At 39.3% G+C, this 20316-nt stretch overlaps 1 protein-coding gene across 1 annotated transcript; it reads right to left on the bottom strand.

The window, feature by feature from the left end:
- Positions 1–1898: 1898 nt before the first annotated feature.
- On the bottom strand, positions 1899–19845 carry SLC25A40 (solute carrier family 25 member 40). The gene is given in 9 exon segments (XM_086467321.1): positions 1899–1993; positions 4946–5026; positions 7016–7088; positions 7407–7525; positions 12288–12391; positions 14468–14535; positions 16427–16531; positions 17652–17713; positions 19752–19845. Coding segments are annotated over 9 exon segments (801 nt in total).
- Positions 19846–20316: the final 471 nt, after the last annotated feature.

The following is a 20316-nucleotide window of genomic DNA, read 5'->3' as shown; positions in this document are numbered from 1 at the left end:
CGCTCTTGTTTGCTGTTAAACATTTCTACATCCTGCTACACGAGTATTTTGGAGGGGGCTACAATCATGATCTCCAGTCATGTTCGCTGATGGCTCTTTTCTTGGAGCTACTGGTGTGAAATTCATGTGTCATTTAACTGAAGTCTTTTAAGTAGTCTGACACCACTGTGAGCTTCTGGCTGTCATTTTGTGCATGGGAAATCAGTTTCGTCTGTCTTTCTCAGTTCTAAACGTTAATCTTTTTTCAAAAAAATTTTAAAAATGCCAAAACTGTATGTTTTGTTGCCTTGATGTTCCATAAATGTTGCATGTAAATTAAACATTTTGTATCATCGCTAATTACTAGTATTTGTCTCTATTTTAATCATACAGGATAAAGTAAGACAATTCAGCAAACTAGAATCCTACTGAGTTTGTAGCAAATTCTTTTCTTGCAAAACAGGGAGACTTTGGTTTTGTCGCTGTATTTCATTCAGTGCAGTCCAAAATCAGCTGTTACTATTTTCTTTCACTTAGGCCTTATTTTGAGGCTGTAGCGTAAAATTACTTTGAAAATCCCGATGGGGGAACACTGTCAAAGATCTCCTACAGCAGTGCCTCTCGCCTGCACCGTATGCTATAACTTGGTACCCAATGTCTTTACAACTAGAGCATTTTTCAGTGTGTGAAGGATGGCCAAACACATGCTGGGATACCTTCTTCGTGGTAGAATAGGGCTGAAGTCCACTTCTGGGGTAAAGCACACCTAAAAGTTGGTGTCTTGATGACCTGACTACTGAGCTGCTGTTATACCAGCACAGCCCCTCATTAAAATATGCAAAAAATAAAATTCAGCCGCTCTATTGAAAATGCTTGACAAAATGTAGTTAAAAATAACTAGATGTAGTTAAAAATAATTTAAAAGACGTCATACAGAGGAAGTTCTGCCTCAGTAAGTCAGGTGTTCACGAGCAAGCGAGATGCTGCAGCTGCTCATACCCCACATGCGCTGCACATGCTCTGCTCTGGACCCACCTGGGGTTACACCAGCAAACTTGGCCTGCAGTCCCAGGGGGTCCCAGAGGCAGTGGGTGTGGGGAACACACTCCTGCCTTGGAGCTTTGTGCCAGCCTTCGCTCCCAAGGGAGCATTCCTCCTAAACGCCTGCACAGGCAGCTGTCTTCACTGCCTGGGGGCGACTTCATTTCCTAGAGTGTTACCTTAAACTAAGAAGCCGCTGCAGCTCCTATCAATGTGTTCACCATGTGCTCTGGGTTTCTAATGAGCACCATGTACTTTTTCCAGTTTGACCTAAAGCATTTTTCATTTTAAATACACCCAAGAAGAAACCAAAGGCTAAAATGTGCTTTTACACAAAACACAGAGCTGCAAATAGCAAACGTGCACAGAATTGAACATGTATCGAGCAAGAAGAAATAAGCATTTATTGAATTCATTCTATATCAACCTCCTTATGGAGGAATAATCATATCATACCACTGGAAGCCCAAAACATTTCTAAAGAGTCACACTGAAAATGAACACAGTGGCGGTGGTTATTCTTCATTGCTCTGTCCAGCCTCAATTTTTCTCCCCTTTTAACTGTCACTGAAGAACAGTCAGCACCTCTCTTCCTCCCCCTGCCCCTTCTCCTTTCTTTCTTTTTCTCTCTTAACTGCAAGAGAAATCACAAAATCTTCAATGATAGTTTGAGTTGCGTGTATTTTCTTAGTCTTAAGAAAAAAGTGAATTTATCCTTTGTGAAACAGTTAAAAATCAAGTTGTATTTAGTTACCAAATGTAATGGCAGAAATTCCCTGGGAGCTCTAGAAAAGCCTTGACAGATTCAAATTTGGCACAACTTTCACCATATATTTTGACTTCACACAGTTGGATGAAGGAGAATTAAGGACGTTCGTTCATTTTTTGTTTAAATGAGAAAAGATAGACTTTCTGCATTCGTAAGTGCTGATCATTATGGCAGGAGCAACTTTAAACAGCCGCAGAATAATACCTGCCCAGAAGAGAAAGGAAAGGATTGACTCATGTTTGTTTTCAGCCTGAAGTACTGTGTTACCTGTTAGTGGTCGCAATACATTGATCCCATGGTGCATCAGTGGAGACCTGGGATTGTGCCTGTCTGCGTTCCTCAGACACTGACATTGCCGGCTGCAGGTATTGCCGCTGTGACACCTGCATGCGCTTACCCATGCCAGCCCGTGTGGCCCGCCTACCTTGAGTCCGTTGTGTCTCTGCTCCTTCAGTCTCTCCACGGAGGTGACTTGCAGGGCCACTGTGCACCACAGAAGAGGTGGCCCTGGGGACAGCCCGTGTGCCCTCCCCTGAGCATCAGTGCAAACCTGCTGCTCATGTGGGATGAGCAGAGGCTTGTGACCCCTCTGGTGGGACAGCAAGAGGTTCAGGAAGCCCTGAATCCTGAAACGGGGAAAGTCAGGGGGGAAGAGGCCCAAGTACCATGCTCTGCCGTAGGTCTGTGTTTCAGCCCTTCAAGCCGACTCTTAAGTAAAAAGTGGGATTCCCCTGCCACTGGCTCCTAAGACCTACAGCACCTTTACTAGAATAGAAGGATCCTGGTCACATGTTTATACATGTAGATAGAACGTAGGCATTGTCTCCTTTTACAACCATGTCAGTGGAGTTTAGAAAGTGCTTCGGTTCACTTACAGGTAGAAAAATAAGGCTGAATCCACTTGTCTACACACAGCCATCTACCTTGAAACGCAAAGACATCTGCATGGAGCTAGCGCGGACAACGCATGACCTATGGAAAACCTGTGTCCCTTCGGAACAGCAGCAAGAAGCCAGGCAAAAGCACCCCCGGTCATCTCCCCTACATGTGGGAGACAGAACCAAGACAGTGACTGATCAAGAGAACATCTCTATACTCTGTTACTCACATGTCAATACCTAAAAGTAGGTATCCTAATCTATGAACTAAATTCCAGCCAAAATGTCTAATAATATCAATACTTTGTGGTGCCTTGCATTCTGCTGGCATCAGTGCTCTGAAATATGCAAACCCTGCTACCCAGCTATGTCATCACGGCACAGCAAGTAAAGCAATTTCATCTTTTTCAGCAAATGCTAACAAGTCTTGAAAGCCTTCACACAAGAAACCTCAACGAACCAATGCAGTGTTATCATGACCTGTAAGTATCCTGGGTTTGGACTGTCTGTCAGTTCAGTATGAACTTCCATAGGCTTTTATCTCACTATCATTTTAATCTCAATGTCTTGTCATTTCCTCCTTAGGCTGCCAGAGTCACACATGACAACACGTGTGCATCCCAAAGGACTTCTGTGCATGGCCACCACATAGTGCCCCAGCATTCAACAGAACAGGACAACAGGAGCCTCACCCATCAGCAGACTTGCTGAAGACTGAAAGACATGGGAATCTCTTCCCCTACAGCCTGGGAGAAGGGTGTGGGGGGAGCTGAACAACAAGTGCCAGGGAAGTAAGAAAGCTTGGGGAGATGAGCACCCCAAGGTGGGCACTCGGGAGGTCAAAAGCACACTATGACTACGAGCATTTTACGTACGTTCAAGGTTGAATTTTCAGTCTCCAGTTGCTATACACAGAAAGGAGGATATGCAAAAGCAAAACACTTTTAACAGCAGCCTCATTAAGAAGTGATAGTGTTTTAGTCTGGAGATACTTGGGCTTGCAAGTTATTGACGGAACTGCCCGAATGTACGTATTCAACAAAGGCAAAGTTTCCTGTTCTTCAATATGGCTTTCTGTAAGTTACAAAAATAAATGTCTAGAAGAGCCAAAGGAACATCCCAGCATCTCTCTCAAACGGCTCCGTAGTCACCATACTACTGCTCTGGAACCCATGGATGAAAACTTCCAGCCTCCCCCATACAAACTGGGCCCCAACACCCCCGATCCTCTATGAAATACAAGGCACAGACAAACCTCCTGTAAGAATGCCCTCCCTTCAGAACACAAGCATTTCCACTTGAAGCAGACTCTCAAAGAGAGAAGAAATAATGCATTGAGAGATTGAAGAGGGACAAATTCTATGACGTAGCTGGGTGTTTGATAGAAAACGTAAAGGAAAAAATCCTTGGGGAATAGTCGTTGCATGACCTGGAATGTCTAAAATATTGTACAGTATTCAACATAATTAGTCCCATCTAGTAAACAAACAATTACGAATATAATTCCCATATCTTCCAGTGCTCTGTAAAAATCTGCATTGAGGTCCATCATAGGAGAGATGGGCTCTGTCCTACGCCTAATATTCCACAGGCCAGTAATGGTATTTTATTTTGTGAATTCTGCTTCAAAATAACTGTTCCATACTCAGACTTCCTCAATAATGTCTCTTCAAAGACTAAGAAGGAGACAGAAAAATACTTAAACTTTGTTTCTGAGACAGAAAACCAAAAAAAATTGAGTATAGAAACCCAGTATGAGATGAAGAACCAAAATGAGGATGGCTGTTCCTAAATACAGGTGCTCCAAAAGTACTGATAATTTGGAAATTTTTAGTTCTTGACTAAAAACTGCATCTAAGAAACTTCCTCAGTCTAGACACACCTCCATACTACAGCTTCCAACCCTACAATCCATTAAATTACCTTTGTACTGATTCATTCTGAAAAACACAAGCAGTATAGTTTAAAAAAGCAACAAATTATTTAAATTTGAAAAAAAAACATTTCCTGATCTGAACCTTTTCTCACCATTTGTAACTGCCAACACAGCTGTATCTGTCAAGTCCAATCCCTCTATTTTTCAAATAACTCATGTTCACCTCAGATGGCTGTGGCTTAGTGACTTGTGAAGAGATTACCAAAATTCACCTTGAATGTGTGCACGTCTGTGCTTTATGTATGCGAACGATTCCGTGACTGAGAGCGTTCACAGAAACGGAACTGTCACATAATTTATGCATGTTAACATCTATAATCACTTAGATATCAAAATATTTACCAGCAAATAATAAAGTAATCCCGTTTTTAGCAACAATTTTCCTCATAACTGCCCAGGTTGATGCACGGTCCCTCTGTGGAACTCCGTGTAGTACAAGAAAACAGTGAATTAAGCAATATACACCATGCCACAGAAAAATATTTTTAGAAATCCGAGACAGTCACTTAAAATTTAATTATTAGGTTTAATTGATTTTATCCAGACATACTATTTATACAGGATGTTAAATTCATACAGTAGGCAAATTCATGCAATACACAAGTTAAAATAGCGTGACATGGAGAAACCTGGAGTAATGCCTGGGGCAAGACACATGAACAGGGACAATAGTCCCTATTAGAGTAAGTGATTTTGTTGTTTTTTTCAACCAGCCTTCAACTCAGCCAGTCCCCTCCATGTCACCTCAACTGTGCAGCTAAAGGATCATCACAATTCGGCTTTGTAAACAAGAGCTTTCCTTTATGGTAAACTGAATCCGAAGGTAAGTTTTGAGAAATGATATCATAAGAATGAATATAATAATTAAGCTCGGATACTACACCTAAGTTTACAAAAACCAAATCCCCCCCAAATTTCTGTTAGTTTAAGAAAGGGCTACAAGACATGGATCGCAGTCCCTTGTAGAGCTGACCCAGATACCATAAACAACCTGACTGCAGCAGCAGTGAGAAGCAATCTGCACTGCAGTCATATGCAACTGGTTTAAACAGAGGCATTTTTTGGTGCTATTTCACACTGCACATGCTGTTTCCATTGATCTGTAATATGAAAGTGGCTAAAAAATTTTTTCTCAATTAAAGTTACAACAGTTTCATAGAATACGTTCAGGAGGAGCATCCTACAGCGTCTGGAAGCTACAAAATATTTTCACAGCCACAGAGAGACATGTAGATGCATAGTCAGTGTCCAACTCTAACAGCAACTGGATTTGGAAAGAATTCAACTAGTACAAATTATAGATAACCATCACGAAATTTTAAATGTACATTAATCTAGTTACTATCAGCCTAATAAACATACAGCAGCTACCTGTGATTGAAAGTGGTGTTAGCAATGAACTCGGACATTTATCGGCACAAGAAGAGAACTGAAACACAGAAACTTTACATTTAAAGCTTTTTTCATCGTTGTCTATTCGGCAGTGAAACATAAATATGTTTTTTCAAGAATTACACCAGAAAAAAATAATTTACCTGAGAATGAAATCTCATGCCAAAAAGCAAGATTAAGCTTTCATTACGTCTTTGTGAACTAGGGCCGTCAACTTAGTTCCTAAGCAGAAACTGTTTGGGTACTCGTCCTTTTTACTGCTCTGGAATCTTAAAGCCACAATCTAACATTCATTGAAGTCACTGAAAGTCCTGCAGGTCCTGGTCCCAAGCAATAGAAAAAAAAGGATTTAGATACGACTTGATTTTGTATAAAGCGCAGTGGTGCTCTACTGAATGCAGAATCCTCCTTTCCTCTTTCATTCTTTAAAGCCATTGGGATAGTCATGCCCTCAAAAATAATGTCTTTGACATGACACAAAAAGAAGGTGAAAACCCACAACCTGAGCGCTGTGCTTTCTCACTCTAGGCTAATATTTAACAAAATAATATCGTTACGAAGGAGCAAGCTGTAGTGAATGTGCGAATATTTTATCATGTTATTTTTATCAACCCAAATGTCTTTTACAGTAGATCACTGTTCACCTGAATGTTTTATAAGAAATTAAATTTTGGCCTGTTTACTTAATGTATACAAATTTGCCATTGGTCTGCCTAAACATAATAGTTCTGGACATTTTCTGTTCATATTTTATACCATCTTATTAACCTAAATGGTACTGAACTCACACCTTTTCCCTCCTCCGTGCCATTAACGAAATACTTATTTGTCTGAGGAGATAAAAAATATCCTATGAGATGTTACAATTTGGAGACAAAAAAAGGCCTTAGTGATAGAATTTTTAGATAAACTTTAGAAAAAGAGACAAATATTTTAAATTCCTACCAAAGGCTATATACTCAAATACTAGGTTTTATTTTTCCAAACATTATGGGCTTTTTCTCCTTACCAGCAACTCACTTTTTAAGGTCTCACCCTCCCAAAGTTCAGCCTGCTTGTGTGTTTTCACTACATCACATGGCAGTTATGACAGCTGCAGTCTAGCAGGAAAGGAAATCGGTTTTAATGTTAAAGCACAAAAAATTACAATTTAACTAAATTTTTTAATTAAAGCGCACACAATTTAAAACTAGATTTGATACTCCAAGTGCCTGATATTACTGATTTCAGAATCAGAAATACTGTATTTCAGAACACTGTAATTTATTCAGATATACCCAACCAGCTTGAATGCCAGGCTGTGTGTATTTAAAGTAGATGCACTCCAAAACATACACCATTTCTGAGAGGCTTGTATAATATTCAAACCTCTTTTGAATAGTTTATTAGTGATAATAATAAAGAGTAGAACTAGAAACAAAATAGAGCCAGATGCTGCTGCTGAAGTAAAAGCAATAAGAAATGTTGGTTCATGGGCTTCCTTACACATCATCTTCCTGAAACATTCATAATGACACCAGCACATTGCTACTGTTATTAAAAAAATGAAGTTGCATTACACACGTCAAACACAGAAATTCTTTCATCAAGTACAGATGTCAGAATTCTACTATGGCAACAGATGCAAAAGGAAACAAGAGCTGAAAGCACAATCAAAATGTTCTCTGTGTACTCCATGGGCAGATTGCCTTGTTCCCCTTATCTCCATATTCCAGTTTTCTTCATATGATACAAATTAGCCTAACAATTTTGTAATTCCCACAGAGCAACCCCTACCCTAAGCCAAGCACCACAAAACTCACATAACTGTTTTTTTTAAAATTCAGTGTAACATAAATCAAAATGTAGGCTTCTAATTACCTGCTGTTTTCAGGGATATTTCACACATTTTATAGATCTCACTAACTACAGAACTCTTTCCTACAAAATGAAAGACTTCTCAGGGCTGCCTCATACTCTTCTGGGTGACTGAGTGTAAAATTTAATTCTGAGAGAACCAAGAAATGCAATTTTGCTCTCTGGAATTACTAAGGGGGATGCCCGTGTGAGAACTGTCAAAGACAATCTGATGACGAACAACTTTTAAGAACAACACATTCCTGTTTTCATCTGCTGAACTAAACTGCACTCTTTCTGCATTCTAACTACAGTTCTTCAAACTGTATGCTACTGGGCTACGTTACAGTGCTTCCTCGTGCAGCTGGACAAATAAATGCTGCAAGTGACAGATGCATATCCTGAAGGATGACTGTGGCTCGTTCAGCACTGAGTTCTGGAGGCTGCACCAGCAGAGAAATACCAAAGTATTTTCTTGCCATGAAGGCTGCCGGCACACACACCTGGCCTCCAGCGTTTTGCACAAGTAAATGTAGGCAGTATCTCAGAAGGCATTCTCAGTGTTTGAGGAAAACCTACTATTGAAATGCAGGAAACCCTGATTTAGTATAAATTATCTGAATCCAAAACTTTGCTTAAGCACCCGTAGGCTTCCCTTCCCTGTATACCTCTTGTGTTTATATTCTCTGCAACACTGCTTAAAGGATGACTCAAGTGTTATTTTTAACCCAATTCTTGTGCTTATAAACATTCACTGCTGAAGTTCTATTCAGTTCAGCTGCCCTCCCAGGGAACCTGCTTGAAGCACATCACCCACACTTAGGCTGGTACCAGAGTGGGATTCTGATCACCCTGGGCTGCCTGAGTCATGCTGGGATGCTTGACTGTTTTCGTGGAGGAGCTGCTTTCTCAATACGAATTGTTACACTGATTTTAATTCCTCCTGGAAGAGCTAACTTGAACTAACTGCAGCAAAGGCGCAGGCTGTGCTGTGAGGATACCAGACGCCATGTTGGGGCGTCATGCAAACATCAGAGCTAAGATTGAAGGTGTTAAGGGAGCACAACTTAACTGCACAGAGTATTTATAAGGAAAAAATGATCAGAAAACACATTTGGAAAAGGCACTGGAAAAAGCATAAAACATCCTTAGCTTTATATCATCAGAGTTCTGTGGAATTTCATTTTGTTGAGTTTTTTTTAAAAATAAGTTTTCTTTTACCCGTGCATCTAAATGCCTGCTCGCTTCTGGCCCTTTAACAGTAGTCCTTAACCTGTAAGGCAGTAGCTGCATGTTCACCTGTGCCTCTACCTTTCCAGGACCCCATGATGCCTACAAAGTAGTCAGCACAGGTGAGTGCCCGATGGCTGTGAAGCGAATGCCAGAGCAGTGCAGAGACTGACTTAAAATCAACGAGGATGTTTTGGACCAGAGGAAGAACAGCGAACAGCAGGCATGGACAAAAGAATCTGAAAAGGGCTGAGAAGAACATACAGACATCACCTCAGTGCCCTCTTCCTTGTGCGCTCCCTCAGAGACCTCTGATCTGCCCACTCTGTTAAAAGCAGCAAAGGGAAGGAACATCACTAGCTCCTGCCACATTGCTACGGGCAAAAATCAGTGAGAGAACAATAGTTTCTTCTTGAAGTCAGACAACAGGAATTAGATGTATTTTAGAGTTGCCTTACAAAGCTCAGCAGAACAGCCTAGGAGAAAAATGCATTTGGCAGAGAAGAAAAAATAAGTAAATTAAAATCTAAATATTGAATAGGAAGAACTTGGGCAAAGATTTGGATGAATTCTGACAGTTATCTTTAGCCTTAGAGAAGGCGTCTTTCCATAGATTCAGACGTCTTCCCTATCACAGAAGGCTAAATTAAGTCCCATCAAGTAACAGGATCCTTAAGCAGGAAATATAGTCCAACCACCATCTTTAAACATCTACCAGTAGCAAAGTGAAAGAAAACAGTATTATTCATTCTGAAAAGAGAATGGCTGAAATAACCTAGCTCTGTTAACTCACTTAACTGCTAAGTGTAATTTTTAACTAAATATCCTCACCTTACTTACCCACTTACCATGCATTGGTTTGGTTCACAGACAATCTAAAATTTATTCCAGGTGCACATCTGAATGTGCTCAAATTCTGTAAGAGTCCATACCAATGATTGCTCACTAGACTGTCCAGAACCACAAATTAAATTACACGTCAAATTATCTTAAGAACAAAGTAGGAGAACAAAGGTAGCAGGGCAAATACTTTAAGGGTTCTCTGCCTCCAAAAACAGATATGAAGCATTTTTCTGGGCCAACACAAGGTCTTCAAAGGTGTTATGCCTGGTACTTTCCAAAGTACCAAAGCAGAAACTCCTTCAAGGACAACTGCTGCCCGATGATCCACAAGTGTTCTGACAAGGGGCCTCAAAGAGACAGGGGCTCTCACCACTGGCATTAACAAGTGGGAAAACTGTCCTTTAGCGGTCTCACCCAATTACCTTTGTAGCTCACAACATCGCAGAGGTGTGACAAAAAGGGAGAAATCTCCTCTATCCTTGTTATATTAAAGAGTAGTCCTAGGACTAGCTATGCTCCGTATCAGAATTTTCTCCTAGACTTTCAGCTTTGGAGCTTTCCTAACAAGTGGTGCTCTAGCTTCATGTTTTTTGGACCAGTTACACAAACTCATTCATCTTGCTAACAAAAATTCCTGCAGACACTACTGTGTCGCTGTACATGTTTTCAAAATTAAGCATCAGAACGCTTCAATACAGCGTGTTTCTCTATAAGGAAATAGCCACTATACCTAGAACAGAGAAAATGCCCTACTGAAAGTCTTCAAAACCAGTCATTGCACAAGCTATTTTTTGCCAAGAAAGGCTGGATCAGATGATCCTTGAGATCCCTTCCAACTCGCTGTTCTATGATTCTGTGATTCTAAAGATGAGAAGAAACAGTCTAAGTATAGAGAAAGGGAATGTAACAATGAACCCTAGCTAGTATCCACAAACAAAATGGGGAAAAAATATCAGATCCTCAAAGAATTTATAAGTAAAAACACTCAAAAGACAACAAGTAAATCTCAGTCATTCTTAAAGCTAACCATTAAAATTACCTAAAAACACAGAAGTCTAAAAGACTTATGCATAAACAGACCTGATATAACACGAGCTTACACCCAAAATAAGCCCACTCCCAATAAGAAAAAGGTGGGCATTTTAAAAATCAACATTTACTAGTAATATATCCTGACCATTAAAATCAGGTCTCACCTTACTTTATATATTTGATTCCTTTCAACTCTCCCATTATCCTTGAAATATTTCCCAGAATGTTTCCGCTTCAAATAGGAATACCATATCTAGTCACAGTACCTAAGCTTTCTGGGCACTCAAGTTACTTATCTTTTTTCGATACTGGCAGGTTGTAATCCGTGTAAAATGTTAAGAATTCTCCTTTTCAAATTTGCTACATAGATAGGCTGAAAATTTAAAGTACTTTTAAAGATTACTTTTCAACAATTACCATTTTTAAGTGTAACTTGAAGAAAATTGCCTTGGGGTTTGGTGGGATTTTTTTGGGGGGTGGGGTTTTTTGAGGACAAAAATGATGGATAGAGATTAAGCTTTTATGGATTTCTAAGCATTTTTGCCGTTCTTGTTTTAAACTATTAAGAATATTTAGCAGGCAATCTGTACCTGGTAAAGTAACACTCTTGCATCTCGTGGCAAGGTCAGTGAGTTGCCGCTCACTAGCAAGCTCCCATCACACATGTAACTGACTCTTCAACAATTTTACTTTTCTCCTTTTGCTGGGATAAGGTTTCTTTGACATGTAAATTTATAATCTGGAGCAGCATAGTGAGAACAATTGTCCACATCACCACAGAATAACGATTACTTTTCTACTAGCCTTCCAGTCCCCCTCACAATTGTCACGAGTGGAATATGGAAATACACTCTCAGAGTCTTCTAAGAAAGCCCAAAAATACATGACCTGAGCTGCTACTTCAAAAATAGATGAAAAGGATAAACAAAAGTGAGAATATATAAAAAGACATTCAGTCCCTTTATATCATACAACAGTCAACCCAGTACAAGTCTAACTTTCATCTTCCATGTAATTACCTGTGTAGCTTCCATTATAGAAAATAATGATGTTTATTATCAGATTCACTACCAGACTTAAACTGTCCTTGGTGGAAATCTAGAACTATAAGCTTTTGAACAGATTACAAACAAAGTAAAAGCGTAACAGCAAAAATAAATCGCATTATTCCAGGTTAGAGCGTTATGTTGCCCAACAAATACTGGGTAATTACAGTATTCCTTCCTATGCCCAGCTCCACATAATATTATCCCCCATTTAAAGCCCCAGCAAATTTACCTTAAAAACAAAACAATGAAACAAACCCAAGAAAGCCACATACAGGGATTTTATTTCAGTTTTCTCTTTAAACAAGTGACAATGTGTTCATCATCCTTTCCTAGTCTAGATTTCAGGGCTTCACTCCATTGGTCACAGAAGGCCAAATAGACTACTGTAGTAGGAAGTGCCATTATTCTGAAAGATAAGAGACAGAATCTAAATCAATACAAGGAAAGCAGGAGCATAAAGTCAACCATCTTGTGAGCAAATTTTGCTTAAATAAGGAAAAGTTAAATCTCCAGCTGTGTGTTGTTACAGATGATGAAAAAGTATTCCTCCCATGCCTTTGATTCACTGCCTCTAGTTCAGAGTTTCAGATTCACAGCTTTCCCAGTTTTTTACTTCGTTAGAAAAAACTGTAAGTAAAATGGTGGTGGATTATCTCAATCAAAATGTATTTCGTATCAGTTTCAGAACTGTTTTGATAAAGGAATGGAATTGAAAGATCTGAATATGAAGCAAGCAAACAAACATTATGGAAGCAGCTATTACCCTACATTTTTGTTCATTTAACTATTGGAGAGTATTTTCTCTATCTTAATCAACACTTATGATTCTGATTACTTGAAAGACAATGTGGAGATAGTAAATGTATGCCGAGGGGATTGAAGCACAGACTCAGGTTTGATAGATCGAAGACTCTTTATTGTCAGAAAGCTGCGGTTTAATACGTTTATTACATGTAAGTATACTGTCCACGCACTCTTTTACACGTTATAATTGGTTACTACTCTCTGTCCATTTTGCCTGTTCTCTACATCTCATTGGCCTATTCTACCGCGCATGTTCAGGCAGCTCTCGTCTTCCGGGTTTCTGGGCGTTCAGCCAACTCCTCTTACGTAACTGACCCCGGCTGGGCGTCCGGCCAACTCCTCTTATATAACTAAACTGTGGCTGATTCAGGCTGGCTTACTTAGCAAAACTTTAGGCCTCAGGCTAAGCCTGAACCACTGTCCCCGCAACTGTACACTTTCTCAATTCCAGCGTTTTACACACTATAACAAAACCAGCCAGATCTATAATCACCTGGTGTAGGGGTAAAGCACTGTATCTCACTAGAAAATTGCAGCTGTATTTCTGTGTCACGTCTGTGCCAACATAGCATAAACACCATTACCAAAACCAGTGAAGACTGACATGCTTGGAAAACCAAGTCACAGTTTAGATCTTCTTTTAAAAAATGTTTACCTCTCTTCAGCCAAGCAGCTGGTTCTCTGCAGGAGAAAAAAACCTGTGTCACGGCTGAAATACAGATCACTTAGTTCCGTTAGATCCTACAGGTTTGTATTTTGAAATTGCCACGTGCTGCAGGTTAAATAGCAAGGCCTGAGCTCCACTACGCTTTGCTTTCTTGTGCCTATAAACTGAGCACTGTGTGCAAATCAGAAATGCACCAATGCTTCCCCACTGGGCTCTCTGACTTGGAACAAGAGAACTGTAACACAACACTTCATGTCTTACAAGATCCAGCTTGAATATACATGTTAGATTTGACCACTTTCTCGGACTGCTGATGGAGGAGGACATAACTAGAGGTCTTCATTATTAGCTGTACTAGGTTCATGTGAATAACAAGGTAAACCAGATTGGTGCTGTTTAGCCTGACGAGAAGACCAGGACAGGATTTGATAACAGTGTTTAAACGTGTAAATTGCTCTTGTGGAGAGAAAAAGAATGATCTTTTTTCCACAACAAAGTTGTACAGGATATGAACCAATAAAGTTCTTTGGAATAAAGAAGATTCTAGTCAGATGTTAAAAAAAAATTAAGCCAGGGTAATGACATGCGACACTGGTGCGTTCATGGAAACAGCAGTGCTGCTTGTTGCAAGCCACTAGTAGGAAGCTAGGATAGCAACTATTGATCAAAGACCAGCACTCGCTAACCATCACTCTCCACCCTGTGATTGGATGACGCTGTCAAGAGGATGGTTACAGGACAGACACAACCTCTAACAGGCAGAATGAAGTCTGATATTCCTGCTTAACTACTGCAAAAGTATCACAGAAATTGCAAGGATATATGTCAAGATTCAGCAGAAGTCATACTGTCTTTAGATGTTTCTGATTATGTCATTATCTGTAACTTCAGAATTTACCGATTTTTTTTTTAGATCACTTAGAAATAAACATACTCATTTGGCTAAATAATGGAGTACTTTTTTTACAATAATTAAAAACATCTTACCAAAACAAAGAACATCCAGCTTACAATGTTGGAGGAAGCCCACTCCACAGTGATTTAATTCCCTCTATTTGAATAATTTTCACAAACGCATCCTAAAAACATAACAAGGCAAAGAGCTATAAATAGCTATAAAGCTTTTGTACTCAGTAATATAGTTCAGCTGGCAAAACACAAAATTAATGTATTAAAAAGTATGTTTCTAAAATGGCTTATCATTCTAAGATCCCAGTTTTGTAATTGCTAACGCTGTCATATTTAATCACCCAAACAGTTCCACTCAGCTGAACAGTAATATATGTGTGTTTGAAATTTAGAATTTCTTTCCATCTTTAAAGGACCGAAGTAGTAAGTTTTTGTCAGTAACTGACAGCCCTGTGAATAAGTTATTTTCAGAACTGACATAGCACAGCAGCAACCTGTGGAAACTTCCCCCAAATAATCCACTAAAATATTTTTTTTAATACATAACAACAGTTCTAGGCATGAAATAACAATTAACTCTCAATGATTCTTCAATATTTGCTTTCTCTGACAACAATGTGACAACATACGTGCAACGTATATACACTATACGACATACTTGGAAGCTTACAATTAATACCACAGCTGTTCCATGCATTCCCAGACCACTGACAGCAGATGAACACTAAAACTTGAAGATCGCTTGACTGAAATCACCATCAAAATATGAGGATACCTAATTTTCTTAAACATTTGGGGGAAGAGGTTGAGATTTGATGGGTTAGAATATGCTTAAGACCAGACATTATCACAGGGCCTGACAGACTGCAGAAAGAAATCACAGGAAGAAAAAGGCAAATAGCTTTAGAGGAGACAGCCTAGATGGGGAGATCCACCAAGGTAAAAAGTTGCATGGGGAAAACAAAGACATGATTTATTAAAACAAGCCTGACTTGCGAAAAGGAGCTTTGAGAGGGAGTCACAAAACCCTAAAAGGTCCTGACATGATTTGACAAAAAAGACACTTAGGAGGAAAAAAAAAAAAGAAGACAGAAAATGTCACACTAGTATTTTATGTCTTCTCCAAATATATTCTGTGCTAGTTAGTTTCTATGTTCCAGCTTCAACAAACTCACAGTTCAGGAAGGTATAGATAAGAGAATGGAGAAAGGTCATTAACTAAATCCATCGACTGAGCAGCACGTTTGTATACCTTACTGGCTATACGGGCAAATGCAGCAAAACATTTGCACAGTCCTACCACTGGAAACCTACAGTGCCCACTACAATTGTCTTTACTGACACAACTGACCAGCACTGTTTTTCTAAAAAAATGAAAAGAGGTCCAATGATACGACAGTCATTTTTCTTTGTGGATCACCTTGTCACAGCAAAAATGGGCGTAAAATCATGTCAGTTAGAAAACTAGGCAACTTTCTAAAAATTGTACAGTAAAGTTTCATTCTTCTCAGAAATTTAATTCTGAAAAATCCTTGATCTCGTGTGTAATTTAACGGCAGAGTCAAACAAAATCTTGACTAATGAAGCAGCATCACAGTGTCGACAGCAAGTCTGCTTCAAGTGTCTGGGTAAAAAGCAAGTCCTGCAAGTTTCGATGGATCCAGAACTTGACACGTGAACGTAAATTTAGAATGCTACCTGCATCGTTAGCTTGGCTCGGGAGCATACTGGGAGATCTGTGGGCAGAAGAACTGCACAGAAGATCGGTACTTGCAGTTACCAGCTATCGACAATATAGCTCGGGAAAATAAAATCATAGAGCCAGCATCCTGTGAGGAGAGCTGTGCAGCTGTCCCCTTGTTCGTCTCAAGGAAGGAAAGTGTATTTTCATGTAGAAAGGAGAAGGTATCATTAATCACAACAGAAATTACACAATGTAACCACATGAATACAAATGATAACAGATTCTACTAGATCTTGGAAAAAAAACAATAAATTTACCGTACACTATTTAAAAATGTTTTCAATGTGCAGTTTTATATAAATGTAAAATGTTCTTACCAACGTCCCTTTGAAATGCCCAGGTTTATTACACCAGGGTTTGCTCTCCCCATTCTCACAACCACATATATGATCCACAAAGCCATGGGAGTTTACACAACTTTCCTAGTAACATGGTGTATAAGAACATTGCTAACGTGTGTAAGTATTCCTACTCAGTGGCAATTTCTAATGGGATATAATGGCAACAGATTTATCATGGAAATAATGGCAACACAGATTTACCTCTGGTTAGACACAGAGGGGCAAAACAACCTTGGAAAGTAAATGACATTGTAAAAGGGAAGAGGGAACAACTGTACTCTGCAGCGTGCTGGACTAAATGCAACTGTCCTCACAGGCTCCAGGGGACTGGTTTGTGTTCTACTACCATCTGCTGAAGGCTAAAAACAACACAAGACCTGAATGTCACCGTTGTGTGTAATGGTGGGAACATCTTTCAACTTTTAAATCTTCTATTATGTAGCCTCAGCACCTGCATTACAAGTGGAGGTGTTAGGTCTTAGGTTAGACTGTATTTATACTAGATCATACTCACCACTTGGTTTTGATTTCTTCTATATCAGGTACTCTGAACCTGTTTGATAAAATGTTATTGCCATTATAAAAACATACTTTGAGCTTCACATTTTCAGATTTCTGAAGGGTTTGGAATTTACTAGAAAAACAGGATAAGAAGGCACAAGGATTTTTCCTGATTTACAGCATGACTGTGAACATTCATCTGTTTAGAACCTAAGTGGGGTGGGTGACTTGGGTTCTAAATAGATGGCTTAGGTAAGACTTACTACTCTTTCTCAAAAGCATCTGGATTCTGGAGGAGATGAACTTTGAGATAGCATCCTGATCACATAAGTCCTCTGATGAAATATTTAGTTATTTATTAATAGATTTTTTTCAACTCAACTCAGTAATAGTTGTACCTTCTGCTACAATGAAAATACTGAGGCAGACAGAAAAAAGCCTGCTTAAAATGGTACGTGTTTATGGGATTTTTTTCCCACTGTGTCTGTTCACTGGTACATTCCTTCTTTAGCAGTTTCAGTATATATCCCTGTGTTGTCTTCCGCTCCCCTCCCCCCCCCCCCCCCAGCTTACGCTGAAGAAACAAACATAACTATTGCAAAACAAACAAAACTGCTCCATAGCTGAGCATTATGATAACTATCAGCTAAATAAAGCAAAAAGCAAACCCTGTCCTCCATTACACTACACATTTATTTACCTTTGGAGAATGGATTGTTTGGGCCTTGCAGTCGATTTTTGGTAACATCAAGAGCTCCGAAACTGAAACAGATGCCATTTAGAAATTCCCCGGATGCCCTGAAAATATGGAAGTGTACAGATGCTTTATGAACTTCTACAACTTTTTTTTTTCCCATAAGAAAAAGAGAGACGTGTTTTCCAATGTTATCAGAGGAAAAAAGGAGAACTACAAATCCTGCATGGTTTGCCTGTAACCATATGTATCTTTTCTAATTTACTAACAGTTGCACAGACAACAAATATTAGAGATACACAAAACTCATCCAAAAACCACTGTGTTATCCTGTCTGAAAGTGCTAAAACTTGTGCTGTTATGCTCTGCTGCTAACCTTTTATATGCAGCATACCACAAGGCATATGGGATCAGATTTTGGCCTCAAGCATGTAAAATATTACAGCATTTTTCATGTATTTATTATTTTTCAATAAACTGACTGTAATAGTGATGTTCAAAAGAAAAAAATTGAACTCATGATATACTTTCCTTCTTTATTGTGTGTAGACAAGACCTAAAACTTTAGAGCTGTTGAAAAGTAAATGAAGGTTTAGTGAACATTTCATTGCTTCCGCTCCAGCCCTTACATTACTACAGTCCTTGACATGCTGAACATTCAGTGGCTGGTCAGCCAGACCAGCCCCTGCTTATTACGCTGACTGAGGGCTTGGTTTGGTTGCCTCCACACAAGCAGCTAGTGCCACCTGAGTCTCTAAAGTATCCAAAATACCTCCACAGTTGACAGAAATGACACAGGACCCGCACCCTTACTTACTAAGCAGCAGCTAGAGGCCAAGTCAGATAGATACTCTAGCACATGTCTCACAGAGCGACATTCGGGTCCACAGGCACCCGACTCACACTTTGGCTCTCTACTGATGCCTCTCAGTTGACTAACAGGAGGTTGAATACTTGGCTTATGTTTCCATATCTAAATGTGACTCCTGCAGCCCAATTCAGCTCCTTAAAATTTGACATCTAGTAGCATTTTAGCCCTTGACATATATTCTGCCTCATCTCCCAGCTGCCACTTCAGAAAGTAGCCAGTCTCCTGTACCTCTTGAGGTCTTGAACACCAACACCTTACACCATACTAGAATTTGAGGTATGCACAGTTGGAATCCATCTTGGGAGCTCCACAGGCTTGATGTAGCTTTGCTTGGTACTTTACCTCACATCACAGGGCACACGGCATACAGGCAGACTAAAAAGTCTATGAATTTGACACATTTCTGGTAAGATCCTATTTTGTAAAAATTTGGAAGTTTTTTGGGCAAAAAATTGAGCTTAGAAAATTGCACATTTCCCTGCAGCATAATCCGTGTTACAAGTCAGAACCAAAGGCTAGCTTAAGCCAAAACCTAACTGAAATACGAAGCAGAAGCTAGTGAGCTTGGAGAGCTCCACGGCATATGAAGTGCTGAGTCTAAGCAACCAGTGCCTTCTCGGGGAAGGAGGTCCTAAGCGAGGCGACTGAATGTGAAGTGGAAGATGAATTCCACAGAAGTTCAAAGGCCTAACAAAAAGCTGTCCTTAAAAGCAATGTTTAGGGACAACCACCCCTCAATAAAAGGCTTTGACAGTGTAAGATATCGCAGCAGAAGAAACTGATGTTGCTACTGAGGTGGTAACATGAAGGGGACAGCTCACAGGGGCCAGCCTTGCAGGATTTTGTACTTGTACTGTAAAGTAGACTTTTATTTAAAATATGTTTTTAAGCAGCAGGAAGTATGGAAATTAATTTTTATTATTAATTTTGTTTCTTGCAGAAAGCAAGCAATGAATTACTACGTCAAGAGGAAAAATAGACACAGAAATGAAAAGTTAACAAAAATTATTTTTAATTTCAGAAATGGTTTAAGAGTATCAGGGATGGGGAAGATTTCAATTAATCATATTTGATAAAATACAAAAAATTATGAGAAAACTATTCAGAAATATCCTTGTTGAACATATTAGTGGAAATTTATAAACCGTATCTATGCAGACATCATGCTGAGGCAAACTGAAGAGTATTAAGTTTGCAAAGATTCTCTCTGTGGCAAGCTTGATAGTTTGCCTTACCAAATAATGATGCAATTATGGCTGCACAACAAGAGGCTATTGCTTGCTGAATAATGGTTGTTTTATCTAAGTTGCTATCACTCATTTCAGCCATGGCTTTATTCCTGGAGAAAAAAAGGACTGTTAAGGAACAGAAAAACATATTGCACGGCTATGTTCAAAACTTGCAGAAAAATCAAAGGAAAAGATATTTTAGATTTTCATTAATACATTCTGTATAAGCGGCAATAATGTAAATGCTAGTTTTCTCCTTGTATACCAGCATCCCCGTAATTTTTGAAACTGGAGTATTTGTGCCATGTTTTATAAATAATCTAAGTTTTCTAAATGACAATAAATCTTCCAAATCCTTCTTACACACATTACAATGTTTATATTTTTTGTAAACCACGTTAAATATTTAATGTATTACCTCTTGCTGCTACAAAGGTTTTAGCAGCGTGTAAATAATCTGTACAAAGATAAGTTCCCTGCCTGTGGCCCATAAGCTGTAGCACAGCAGAATAATTCATCTAGCCCTCCTCTTGCTTCTGTCGCTCCTGTGAGAAAATCCAGAGGTCTCCCG

The sequence above is a fragment of the Leptosomus discolor genome, chromosome 6, assembly GCF_034619465.1.
Source record: "Leptosomus discolor isolate bLepDis1 chromosome 6, bLepDis1.hap2, whole genome shotgun sequence".
NCBI lineage: Eukaryota > Metazoa > Chordata > Aves > Leptosomiformes > Leptosomidae > Leptosomus > Leptosomus discolor.
This window is presented reverse-complemented; position numbering and strand designations above follow the sequence as displayed.